Raw genomic sequence first — 12772 nt, 5'->3', positions numbered from 1 at the left:
TGGCCCTGTCATCTGACACCTTGTCACAGTCCTGAGCCTAGAGTCTCAGTGACCATCCTTAGACTGTTCCCAGAGAGAGAAGCTGAGCCAAGGGGGATGTACCAGGCATGCATGGAACTCAGACACTGCCCTGCAAGTGCTCACAAGTCCAGGCAGTGCTGGAGGTATACCAGCCCCGCCCTCTTTGCAGGCCTCAGTTTGCACATCTGACAAATGGGGAGAACTCGATCTGCCAGGCCTGTCTTGTGGGAGATTAGAGGGCCAGGTGGGATGGCTGTCATGGAGCAAACCACAAGTGACAGGCAGACAGGACAGTCCTACAGGAGACAGCATGCCAGGTGGGGGAGACTGGTGCCCGAAGACCACAGCCTCCCCTTCCACCGAAGTACTGATCCTGCCTATGACTCAGCCAGGGGTCCCAGCTGGGCATCAGGATGGACTGGAGTTGCAGTGAGACCCCTGGGGTCCAGCGGGGGCCCTGTGTCCTGGCAGAGACCACCACACGTGCCCACCCAGGTGGGAGCAGTAGTCCCAGGCATAATCCTCCCATTCCCCAAACCCAGGCCCTGCCTGCAGCCCCCTCCCCAGGCTGCCCTCATGAGCTCTTCTGGAATGGCCCAGTGGAACTTCAGACCTTTCACCCCCCTCACACTCAGTAGTTACTGCTGTGTCCCCATCAGACTGAACTTGGCAGCTGGGCCACCCCCCGGGCTCCCCCCTCTCATCCCAACCTGGGTCTCTAACCCCACACTCCCATCACCCACCTCAAGCTCTGCCCTGGAGGGACCCTCTCAGGGCAGCCTCACCAGCCCCTTCCTAGCCTCCCATGATCCACTTTTCACACAGTCAGAGGGAACTTGGAAAATCACAAGCTGGACTCCATTTCTCCCCTGCGCCAATGCCTCCAGGGCTCCCCGGGGCCTTCAGCATAAGCTGTGACTCCTTCACAGAGGCCCCACGTCACTGCCACTGGCAGCTCTTTCTCCCCCCACCCCAGGCCTTGACACATGCAGTTCTCCTGCCCAGACTACCTCTCCTGACTCCTGCCATCCCTCACAGTGCAGCCTCCTCCTGGAAGCCCTCCTGCCTGCCCTTCATCCCAGGCTGCCTCGAGGAACTGCATCAGACATCTCCATCACCAATAAGAAAGGACCTACAGCTGGGGGGTTGTCTGAATGAGCAGCAAGGGGCCGCATTTCCTCTGATTCAGCTGACACCCAGAGGGACGCAGCAGCATCCCCCTAGGCACACTGGCCAGCCCGCAGGCTCTGGGAGGCCTGGGTGTTGAAACCTGTGGGTGGGTGTTTGCATGGGACCAGCTGCAGCGACGCAGACGCCCAGCTCCCTGGGACACAGTTTCTCCTCCGGCTCCACCCTGAAGAAATGGAGTCTCCACATTGTGTATTTACAGGCAAGGCAGAGAGAAAAGGATGGAGACTCCTGGCGAGGCGAAGGCTGCCCTCCCTGCCCTCCACCCAAGGAAGGCGTCCGCTTACTCTATTTCATTGGGGTTGGGCTGGCTGCGGTGCAGTGCTGTGAGCTTGGGTCTTCCTCCCTCCGCGCAGCTACGCCAGCCCCTCCCAAGCTCCCAGTCTTCCAGGGCTGGGGCGGCCGCGGGGCCCAGGCTCCAGGGCTCCGGGATTTCGGCGGGTCTGGCAGGGGGCTCCAGGGCGGACAAAGCCCGGTCTGGGCCTCGACAGGCGGCGCCGCCGCTCAGGGCGCTGGGCGAGACCACCGCGAGCGGGGGAGGATGCGGGATGGATGCAGGCGCGGCGGCCAATGACGGCTCGGGAAGATGGCTGGTGCCATGGCAACAGCCAATGGCGGCCCGGGGCGGGGACCGCCTCTGGCTGCCGGGCGTCGGGCCTTCGCTAGGGTTCAGGGGGTGTGTGTATGTGTGTGGGTGAACCCCTCTAAGGAAAGGGAACGCCCCAATGACCATGACCTCTTGTCCTCCACTCCATTTCGGGGCGAAATGGCCTCTTAGAACCTGCTCTTAGAAGTGGCTGAATCTGAAGAATCTGAGAGTAAAGCATCCAGTCCTGGGTGTTACATCAGAATCTCAGGGTGGAGGGAGGGCAGCCCAGGGACGGTGGGGCAGGAAGCCCTTCCCCACGGATCAAGCCTGGCCTTGTTCCGATGGGTCAGGGCAGGCCAGGGCTGGGACACAGCTGGAGGGCCTCGAGGGTCCTGACTAGCATAGGGAGGTGAGCTGGGGGATGGGCAGGCATGCACCTGGGACCCTGCATTTCTCCCCGCTTCCTTGGCAGAGTGTGTCAGCGCCTCCGTGACTCCATATCCCTCCCCACATTCCTCTATCCCTGGCTTTCTCTGAATCTCTCTGACTCTGTCCCAGGTGGAATCCACAATTCAGCCTTGCATAAGGGAAGCCGGAGGAGGGGTAGGTCTGGGGTCCCCAAAGTACCCATCCCCAGCTGTATCAGATCCTCAATGAGTCCCTGGGGGCCACTTGAGGGTTTGACACCCAGAAGCCGAATCTGTAGCTGCGGCTCAGGCTGCCTGGTGCCCAAAGCTATGAAGGAAGCACTAGGGCCACAAGACACAGCTTCAGGACCTGCCTCCGTCTTCTCCTGGCTGGGGGACCAGAGCAAACAATCATTCACCTGGAGACCCTCCCATTTCTCTCTGTAAAATGGGAAGGTGGCTGCAGCCCTTGCAAGGGCTGGTGCGAGGAAGGCCGGGACAGGAGGGGCAGCCAAGGACAAAAGGACCACGTTGTTTCCTGTTGGGTGAGTTGCAGGAGGCCCCGTGTGCCCCATCCTGGGATGACAGTGCTGAGGGCCCTGAGAGGACACAGACCTTGACTGTCCCAGAGCCTCTAGAGCTGGACATTGCTGTCCCCAGCCTACAGGGCTCAGAAGGGGGTGCAGCGGGCAGAAGAAGTCCTTCCAGAGGCTGGGAAGGCTGCACTGAGAAGAGGACATGGGTGCTGGGCCCCTTCAGAATGAATCAGAATTGGGCATGGGATCAAGGAAGGGAAAAGCCTTCCAGGCTGAGGAAACAGCAGGTCTGATGCCTGGAACCAGGGAAGATCAGAGCCCACTCGAGGCATACAGGCTTCTGGTGGGGCCACAGAGGACAGAGGGTGGTGGGGCTGGACCAGGAAAATGATGAGGCCTTTAGAGCAAGGGCAGTCCCCATAGAGGAGTCCTGGGGCTGAGTGGGGGTGGGGAGAGAACAGAGCCCAGGGCCTCGGCTTCAGCTCCACCTTGACTCCCCTGTACAACCTTGGGCACGTCTCTCTCTGGCCTCAGTTTCTCACTTTGTTCACTGGGAGGTGGGTTGGAGAATCACTGCCCCCACTCCCATGGGATGAAGTCTTAGCTCCCCCACCCAGTTTCAAATAGCACTGTCCTTAACCAGAACATTAGAGCTGGCAGGGACTTGGAGGGTCCAGTGACTAGTCCTATCTTCATACACGGGGCAAACTGAGGCTCAGGGCAGGGAGCAGGTTGCCTAAATTCATGCAGGAGTCCCAGTAGATCCTCCCTGGGCATTTCTCACCACTCTGGGTGTGTCTTTGACCTGGAAGGCTAGAGCACATGAGGGCTAGATTATTGTTGTTCAGTTACTAAGTCATGTCTGCCTCTTTGCGACCCCATGGACTGCAGCACACCAGACTTCCCTGTCCTTCATTGTCTCCTGGAGTTTGTTCAAACTCATGTCCATTGACTCAGTGATGCCCTCCAGCCATCTCATCCTCTGCCTCCCCCTTTTCATTTTGCCATCAAACTTCCAAAGCATCAGGGTCTTTGCCAGTGAGTCAGCTCTTTGCATCAGGTGGCCGACGTATTGAGGGCTGAGACCCCAAGGCAAAATGCCCTTGTCCCCAAGCCTCTGGAACATCATGTCTCTGACATCGCCCAAGACTTGACCCTGTAAATCTCTGAGGCACAGCCAGAATGTGGCATCACTGGAAATTCTATAACCACAAGAGCCTTCGTAACCCTCAGAGGCTCCCAGAACCCCAGGCTCAGTCTTGGGAGGTGCTGAGAAGCAGTGCCCAGGTCTGAGGGGGGTCCCCTCCCAGTCTCCATCCCTGCTATCATCTGCACCTCCTAGTGCACAGGGCTGTCTTCTCCCCACCCCCACCCCAGCACTTGGTCCGTTCACTCTTGGGCCTTCTGAGCCTGACCTCGAGCATCTCTGCCCCCTTGATTCTCTGCCCTCCCCTACTGAGCCTCAGCTGTGTCAGGGGCTGGAGACGGAACCAGAAGTGGCCCCTGACTCGGAGCTGGATCATGGGGGCATGGGAACAGGAAGACACCAGATGGTCATGAGACCACAGAGATGGGCTCAGGCTGGGTGACTGAACAGGGCCCTGACAGGTGAGGAGAAAATGCCACTGGAGGTGGGAGAGGGGTGGAGCCGGCCGGGCCAGGCCGCGTCCCCGAATCCCAGTCGCCTGACCGCGGTTCTGGGCCTCAGTTTCCCGGGAGTGGAGGGGCCGGGCGAGCGACCCGTCAGCACCATGGATAGCTCCCGCCGGCCTCCTGGCTGTGTCACATGCGGGCGTATCCGCTCCGGGCTCAGGCTCCAGCCCAGCTCTAGGCATGACCTTGGGGGCTCCCCGCTGCATCCCCCAGCCTCAGTTTCCTCCTAAGGAGGGAATGATGGCTCCAGGATTCGGATGTCAGAGGTAGCAAAGCGCTCGGGCCCGGTGGGATGGACATTAGTATTAACATCAGCGTGGGTGATGTTAGTCATACGCTTGGCGTCCAGAGGGGGAAACTGAGGCCTGGAAAGGCACGGGGCGTGGCATGTCCCTCTACCCGCCTGTGCTTGACGAGCTTCGGCACAGCTCGCCCCCGCCGCAGCCTCCCTCTCCCTCCAGTCTCCTGGTCCGCTCGATGAGGAGGGGTCTGGAGGGAGTCTTTCTTAGAGGCTTTAGGCTGGGCACGAGTGACCGCGCTTGCGCAAACCCGGGAGTCGGGGGAGGTTGACTGCGGCGCGGGGGAGGGGCTTCTAGCCCTGCGAACGACCTGAGGCGGTTTCCCTGGCAACGGTCTCCACAGCGATCGCGCAAGACCCCAGACCCGCGGAGATTCACTGCGCGTGCCCCGGTGCCTCCTGATGCCACGACCACAGTCCTCGCGGTCCTCACTGCATTCCCGGCTGCGGCTCTACGCGCCCCAGCGGCGCCAACGGCCAGACCCCACCCGTTAGACCTGGATCCCCGCGGCCTACCTGGTCCCCAAAGAAGACCGAGTGCAGCAGGCTCAGCAGCCCCAGGAGCCCCATGGAGCTGTGGCCACCTCCACCAGCCCGCGCCCCACCCCTCGACTGCTGGGGGTGGGGTGGGAGGAGCGGACCAGGGCGTCTGCGCCTGCGCGGAGCAAGGGGCGGAGCGGGGTCACACATCCAGGCAGGCGGGGGTCTCTAAAGCCGAGGGGGCTAAAGAGGGGAGGCCTGGAGGACTCGCGCAGGCGGCGGGGGTCTCGAGGGCTGAGGACTTGGGAGGGGTGGTGTGAGATCCGGAGGGAGGGAGGTGGGGGCGGGGACCAGCGTGAGCGGAGGAGGGGGGAGGGGCGGGGGTCCAACGGGGTTGGGGAACCCTAGAGGTCGGGAGGGGCTCCGGGGGGGCGAGTGGGAGGAGGAGCTCTCGCGGGAGCTGCGGAGGAAGTCCGGCGTTGGGAAGTGGGCCGGGGGTAGGAGTGGTCTCACGGATGGAGATCTCGTACCGGGCCGCGCGTTCCGTTCATTAGTCATTCAACAAACATTGGCTGCGAGCTCTGAGTTGGACGCTGGGCACGGGCCGGGGCGGGGTGGGGAACTGGTGTGACGACACCACTAGTAAACAAGGTTTCAGTAATTTACCAAATACTTATTAAGCACCTACTGTGTGCTAGGCCCTGTGCATGAAACAAAACAGTGAAAACCCGTCTGTGGGAAGCTGACATTGGGTGGAGAGGGGCCGACAGTCAACAAGAGAACATGTTCGTAGAGGAGGGTGCCGAGGAGGAAACAGCCCGGGAGCTGAGGGGCTGCTAGAAAGTGCACTTGAGTGGAGACCCGAAGGGTAAGCATCCGGGCAGGTGGAACAGCCAAAACAAAGAGGGAGCTGGAGCTGAGGGGGTTGAGGGGGAGGGGCGAGTGAGGCCGCGCAAGCCCCCAGGGCAATGGTCAGAGCAGGAACGCGCCCCTGCCCGCGGCTCATAGGCGCCCTCTGGTGTCTTCAGGGAAAACGGCCGTGAGTGGCGCTGGGAGACGGAGGACTGCGGGGGGTACCAGATAAGTGGAAGCTGGGGAAGGATGGTGGAGAAGGGAGGATGGTGAGGGTGGTGGAGGGGACGTTATCGCGAGCTCTGTTAAGTTTTGGGAAGTAGAGAACAATCGGTCCTAGTGTACTCCTGGAAGTAGAGTAAGGGGCGCTGCTGTGGCCAGGATGCTGAGGGCTGGCCTCATTAAGCAGGTGCTGGGAATCTGCAGGAAGGGCGTCGGGCGGAGAGCGGAGCCCGGGGGAAGGCTGGGAGAGGGGAGCTAGTCAGGAGAGGATGAGGAGCAGCGGGGAGGAGGGACTTCATGGACCACGGAGGACCCTAGGCATTCTTCTGGAACCTGGGGAGGTTCCAGGAGGATGATACGCATTTAGGTTGACGGCCAGGGTAGTAGCAGTGGGGCGCTGGGGAAGCAGTTCTGAAGGCAGCTGACTCTGACCGACAGGGAGCCGAGGGTCGAGCAACGGAACCGCCTTTGAGATGGTGCAGATGGCCCGCAGGGTTGGGGTACAGAACCAATAGGATATGTTCAGGAGACGGGACAAACCACGAGCGTGGCGTGGCCTGAGCCAGCGGACCGGAGAGAGGCCATCCGAGTCTACAAGGACTCCTGCCCCGCCCCTTGGACCTCCAAAAGTTCTCCCGGAGTAGGGCGCCACCTGGCTGCTGCTGCGCGCACCATTAGCTGCGTAGGAAAAGGTGTTCCCCTTGCGGTATTAATCTGCATTGTCCCCTAATCACACGTGTAGTTATTTACAAAGCCAGATGGCAATGCTTGCCCACCCCGACACCACACCCATCACCACTTCTACCAGGGCCTCTTCACCCAGCAGGGTGGAGGGCCTCACAGTCTTGGTACCCGCATTTTGCACCTGCAGGGGCCTGGAGGCTCCAAAACTGTACTTGTACAAGTTCAGGGTCAAAAAACTCCTTTCCAAAAAGGGGCAAATTTGCTCTAAGGTACCCCTCTATATGGGGCTTCCCTGTAGCTCAGTCGGTAAAAAATCTGCCTGTAGTGCAGGAGACCCAGGTTCAATCCCAGGGTTGGGAGGAGCCCCTGGAGAAGGAAATGGCAATCCACTCTAGTATCCTTGCCTGGAAAATCTCATGGACAGAGGAGCCTGGTGGGCTGCAGTCCATGGGGTCCCAAAAAGTTGGGCACAACTAAGTGACTTAGTTACCCCTCTATATACACTTTGAATTCAATGTGAAAAACATGCTTACTTCAGCACATGTGTTTTTCTGAATTACGGAAACCCCCAAAATAGACAATCGAGGGTATAGCAAACGCTCACCCACTCCTGCCCTCCCTCTTGAGTTGTGGGGCCAGGCAGGCAGTTCCTGGTCTGAAGTGAACTTGGCCCATATAGCCCAATAAGCAGACAGTTAACAATCTCACCTGACACCCAAGCCTCACATGATGGGCACAAGTTTCTAGTTGGTCCCTTTGAAGCCTGACTGGGTGCAGGGGGCCATCCAGAGTGTTCTACCCCATGAACCAGTGGGCAGCCTCACTGCTCCTCACTACAACCACCCAGGTGTCTGTTCCCCTCACCCTTCCCTCCAGCCAACTTTAGGTCAGGCCCACTGGTCCCCACTCAGCCAGCAGGAGCTTGGGTGGGATGGGGGCATGGACTGGACGTCCAGCAGCATTTTGACATTGCTTACTTCTATCAGCCTTGTTCCTTCCAGGTTGCCCCTTTCCCTAGCAGGTTATAGGAGCACCCTGTGAATCAGGGACACTACTAGACAAACTGCAGACAGCCTAGTCTCAGTGCTGTCACACTGTCTCCGGCCTTCTCCGTGATAGGTTATAAACAGTGACCCGTGCTTTCTGTTCAACTAAACTCCAGATCAAGATATCAACAGTATGGGGACTTCTGTGGCAGTCATGTGGTTGAGTCCACATTCCCACTGCAAGGAGAGCAGGTTAGATCCCTGGTTGGGGAACTAGGCTCGCACAATGCTGTGCCAACCCCACCCCCAGACATTAACGGTAAGAACAAATTATGTTAAAACAGAGATCAATGAGCTCAGAGCAGTGGCCACTGTGGGGAGAGGAAGGCACCTGTGTGCTCTATCTCCACACCCAGACTCCGGCCATCGCTCACATACCAAACCCAAGCACACCTGGATGTCTCAAGGCCACCTCAGTATCTGCAAGACACACCCCTGTGTTCACCTTCCACCAGCTCTGGCTCCAGCCTGGGAATCCTGTCCACGTTCTCCCCCATCCTGCCAGTTACAGACCCCTTAGGGCCTTACTGCTCCCTGGACAGTTACCCACCCTGTCTATTCACCGATGTACCTGCCATCTTTGCCATCGTGAAGGAAGTTAACACCTGACAGGAACACTTTAGGGAACATGGTAGATGGGGGTGATCCCACCCACACAACACCCCAGGAAGCTCAATGCAAGGGTTGGGCCCTGGAGTTACTTCGGAAGATCTTTAGAAGCTGATCAGGAGCACAAGGGAAGCCAAGAAGAGGGACAGACATGGGCAGCATGGTTGATTGCCCAGGGCACTGAAGAACCGTGGGCAAGGTGTGAGAAGCTGGAGCAGGGGGGAGGGAGGTCAGGTTACTGTTCGCAGGTGGGCCCACTGAGGCAACTCGGGAAGAGGGGCTCCAGAAGGGGAAATGCTGCTTTCAGTCCAGGAGTGGCTGAGGCATAGGGAAGGCAGAACAGGTCCCTGGACATCCCAGGACTTGTCACAGAACCCAGTATGCTTGATCTCTAGCCTCAACCTACCTGAGACCGGATGTGTCTACAGTAGGAAAGCCCAGGTCACATTCTGCCTGGCTCTGGCCCGTTTTTCACCTTAGCCTCCAGATTTTATGATCATGCCCAGCCCCATTCCTGGGAGCCTTGATGGGTCACAGCACCCACGGGAAGTAAAAACAGGTCGCACTCAGGACTAGAGAAATCTCTGCTTTTATTGGCCAGCAGGTTACTTGAGGGGGATGAAGCGGGAGGAATGGGTGGCCCCGATACCGGGCCGGCCATGCTTCACGGGCTTGTAAGTGATGGAGAACTCGCCTAGGTAGTGGCCGATCATCTCAGGCTGCAGAGGAAGGGTGGGGGATAGTCAGCGGAGGCACGGTGGCAGGGCCCCACCCCCGGGTCCAGCTCATCCCACACGCACCTTGATTTCCACCTGGTTGAAGGTCTTGCCGTTGTAGACGCCAACCATGCTGCCCACCATCTCGGGTAGAATGATCATGTCGCGCAGGTGCGTCTTCACCACCTCGGGCTTCTCCATGGGCGGCGCATCTTTCTTGGCCTTGCGCAGCCGCTTCAGCAGCGAGTGCTGCTTCCTCCGCAGGCCGCGGTTCAGCCGCCGTCGCTGGCGCGCGCTGTATAGCTGCATCAGTTGCTCACTGCGGGCGAGGGCACAGAGTGGGCGGTCTGAGCCCCAGCCCAGCCCCACAGCCCACCAGGAACACTCCTGCTTCACGAGGAGCTCCGAGCTCCTCATGAGAGCAACGTTCCCCGCCCGGCCAGGGCCCACAGTACCCGCTCCGAACGTTCGAGCGGGAGCTCTCCAGTTCGAGAATCCCCGCTCCGCTATCTACAAACGAGGAAGCCGAGCCGGGAAAACAGGTGACTCGGGGAGTTGCAAACTCGCGGACACCCTGCTCTGCTCTGCTAGCCTCAAGAAACGAGCAGTGGGGCCACCCTGAGAAGCCCCCGGCCGATGAGGACCCTATGTTGTGCCCCCTAGGAAGCCGGCCCCTCCGCCCCAGACCGCGCATACCTCTAAGAGAAAGGGCGTCCCTGGCGTCACGAGCCTCCCTTCCCATCCGGGGCCCGGGCTTCGCACCCACCCTACCCAGATGTTTCCAGCTCCGGCCAAACCTTAGAGCAAGGGTCGCCAAACTCCTGCCCACGTGCCAAATCCCAGTCGCGGCTGCCCTATCTTGTAAGGCTCGCGGTCTAGAGCGACCTTTACGTGTCCGAGTGGACGCCAAAACGTCCAAGAGAGACTCGTGGAAAGCCAGTTCAATCCTCAAGGACTCATTTTTATCCGACCGCAGCCCCGCCCTCTAGCCTACACACGGTCTACGGCCGCAGGTCAGGCTGCAGCTCTCAGTCCACCCTGGGGACCCCTCCAGCCGCCGAACCCCTGCCCTGCCGCCACTTACTAGGACATGTCCAGTAGCTGGTCGAGGTCTACGCCGCGGTAGGTGAACTTGCGGAAGGTCCGCTTCTTCTTCTGTTCCACTTCCGCCTGCGCGGGCCGGGCCGGGGGTGAGCGGGTCCCCGAGATCCACCCTCAGTCCCCACGGCGAGGTCAATGGGCCCGCGGCTCCCGCCGAAAACCGCGCGGCGCTGCCGGTATGGGAGCCCGTGGGCACGCACCACCTCGCACCCGGTCCAGGGCGGCCCGCGCGGCTACGGGGGCTCGGCTGGGACAAGCGGGCAGACACAGGCCTTCCCTGCCCCGAGTCATCCTGACAACCAGCAAGCCCGCCCCACACCCCCATATCCGGCAGTTCCAGAGGCCTGCAGGAGAGGGCCGCAGCCTCGCGGCTTGACCTCGGCCTCCGCTGTGGGCCAGAGCTCGGATGGTACCGGATGAACCCGGAACATACAAGGAGAACGTAACACTCACCATCTTGCCGATTCTTCAGAAAGGCTTTTTCGTTCTGCGCCAGCGCAGTTATCGCGGGGTCTCAATGCCCCGCCCCCGGCCTGCGCGCGCAGGCGCTTCCGCTTCCGCTTTCCCAACAGGACGCGCGCCGTCTGCTGTCCGGAGGTCAGAACTCCGTCTCCGAAGAATAAAAGAGCCCCGCAGCCATGACAAACCTGGACCTCGAATTAAAAAGCAGAGACAAAGATGTGTATAATCACAGCTATGGTTTTTCCAGAGTCATGTACGGATGTGCGAGTTGGACCATAAAGAAGGCTTACCGCCAGAGAATTGATGCTTTCGAATTGTGGTGCTAAAGAACACTCTTGAGAGTCCCTTGAACAGCAAGGAGATCAAACCAGTCAATCCTAAAGAAATCAACCCTGAATTGGAAGGACTGATGCTGAAGCTGAAACTCCAGTACTTTGGCTATCTGATGCGAAGAGCCCACTTCTTGGAAAAGCATCAGAATCCTGGGAAAGATTGCGGGCAGGAGAAGCGGGCAACAGAGGAGGAGATGATTGGATAGTACCATCAACTCGATGGACACGAATTTGAACAAACTCAGAAGACAGTGAAGGACAGGGAAGCCAGGCGTGCTGCAGTCTATGGGTTTGCAGAGTCGGACACGATTGAGTGACTGAACAACAGCTGCCCTCCACTGCTGGAACCCCCAGGCTGGAGCTGGCTGCCTAGTATATGGGAGCCCCTTCTTCAACTTGGGCACGTGACTCATCACTGCCCATTTTGAAAACTCACATTGTTGCTGCATAACCTCTATAATAAAACCCATGTTAAAAAGTGTTTACGGAGTGCCTGTTGGCAGGAGGCGCTGTCTGGGGTTCTGGCTGGCTCCATAGGGAGCACAGTCGAGGCATACCTGTAAGGGACAAGGTCATACAGATATCTGACCCAAGAGGGTGGGACACTGGCTTTGCACAGACGGTTAGAAATGGCATCCCTGATAAGGGCCTGCAAGCCTTTAACAGACAGAATTATATAAAGTAACAACTGTAACACTGCAGTGTTAGGTTTGCAACACATAGAGGGGTAATATAACAATACCAAGAACAGGACAAGAGACAAGAACTATATAGGGGTTCAGTTCAGTCGCTCAGTTGTGTCCGACTCTGTGACCCCATGAACCACAACACGCCAGGCGTACTTTGTCAATATTCAGTGGAACAGTGTCCATCCGAAGGTGATTCTGGTACACTAAGATGTATGTGGTTCCATGATGTCAGCAATTCCACTCCTGGGTGCACACCCCAAGGAACTGAAAGCAGGGACTCAAGCAGATTTGCACATGCCTGTTCACAGCAGCATGATTGACAAGAGGTGGAAACAACTGGTGCCCATCCATGAATGATGGATAAACAATGTGGTTCGTTCACAGTGAAATATTATCCAGCCTTGAAAAGGAAGGATATTTTGACACCTGCTACAATGTGGATGGACCTGGAAGACATCAGTGTGAGAACCCAAACACTGGACAAATACTGCACTACTTCACTCAGAAGAGGTCCCTAGAGGACTCAAACCCATAGACAGAAAGTAGATCGTGGGGGGCTGGGGCTGGAGGAGGGTGAGTGAGATTTCAGTTTGGGAAGATGAGGAAGTTCTAGAGATTATGGTGGGGATTGCTGCACAACGTGACTGGGTGCTTAATGCCACCGAGCTGTGTGTACTTAGAAATGGTTAAAAACGACCAATCTTAAATTTTGTCACAATAAAAAGCAACCAAACAGGTGCATATGGTACTCTAAAAACCTCAAAAACTACAATGAAAAAAAAAATCATTGAAAGAATTAAAATATTACACTAGAAAATATTCGTTTAATGCAAAAGAAAGCAGTAGTCTGAGGACTAAAAGAGATGTGACATGTAGAAGGGACAGGA

The 12772-nt window shown here is 58.1% G+C and overlaps 1 protein-coding gene across 1 annotated transcript; it reads right to left on the bottom strand.

Moving 5' to 3' along the window:
• Positions 1-9158: 9158 nt before the first annotated feature.
• Positions 9159-10924, bottom strand: RPS15 (ribosomal protein S15). The gene is made up of 4 exons (XM_070374300.1): positions 10856-10924; positions 10386-10471; positions 9386-9620; positions 9159-9304 (listed from the first exon to the last, which is right to left on the bottom strand). Exons 1-4 carry the CDS (start codon positions 10856-10858, stop codon positions 9191-9193), a joined length of 438 nt encoding a protein of 145 aa, XP_070230401.1. The 5' UTR covers positions 10859-10924; the 3' UTR covers positions 9159-9190.
• Between the last annotated feature and the right edge of the window lie 1848 nt (positions 10925-12772).

This window comes from Bos mutus, chromosome 7 (assembly GCF_027580195.1).
Source record: "Bos mutus isolate GX-2022 chromosome 7, NWIPB_WYAK_1.1, whole genome shotgun sequence".
Lineage (NCBI taxonomy): Eukaryota > Metazoa > Chordata > Mammalia > Artiodactyla > Bovidae > Bos > Bos mutus.
The sequence above is the reverse complement of the archived record's forward strand: the minus strand, read 5'-3'. Positions and strand labels throughout refer to the sequence as shown.

Coding starts and splice junctions, on each gene's coding strand:
- RPS15 (XM_070374300.1), bottom strand. Junction 9,621..10,385: donor CAGCTACTGGACATGTCCTA/GTAAGTGGCGGC, acceptor CCTCGCCCGCAG/TGAGCAACTGATGCAGCTAT. Junction 9,305..9,385: donor TCAACCAGGTGGAAATCAAG/GTGCGTGTGGGA, acceptor CTTCCTCTGCAG/CCTGAGATGATCGGCCACTA.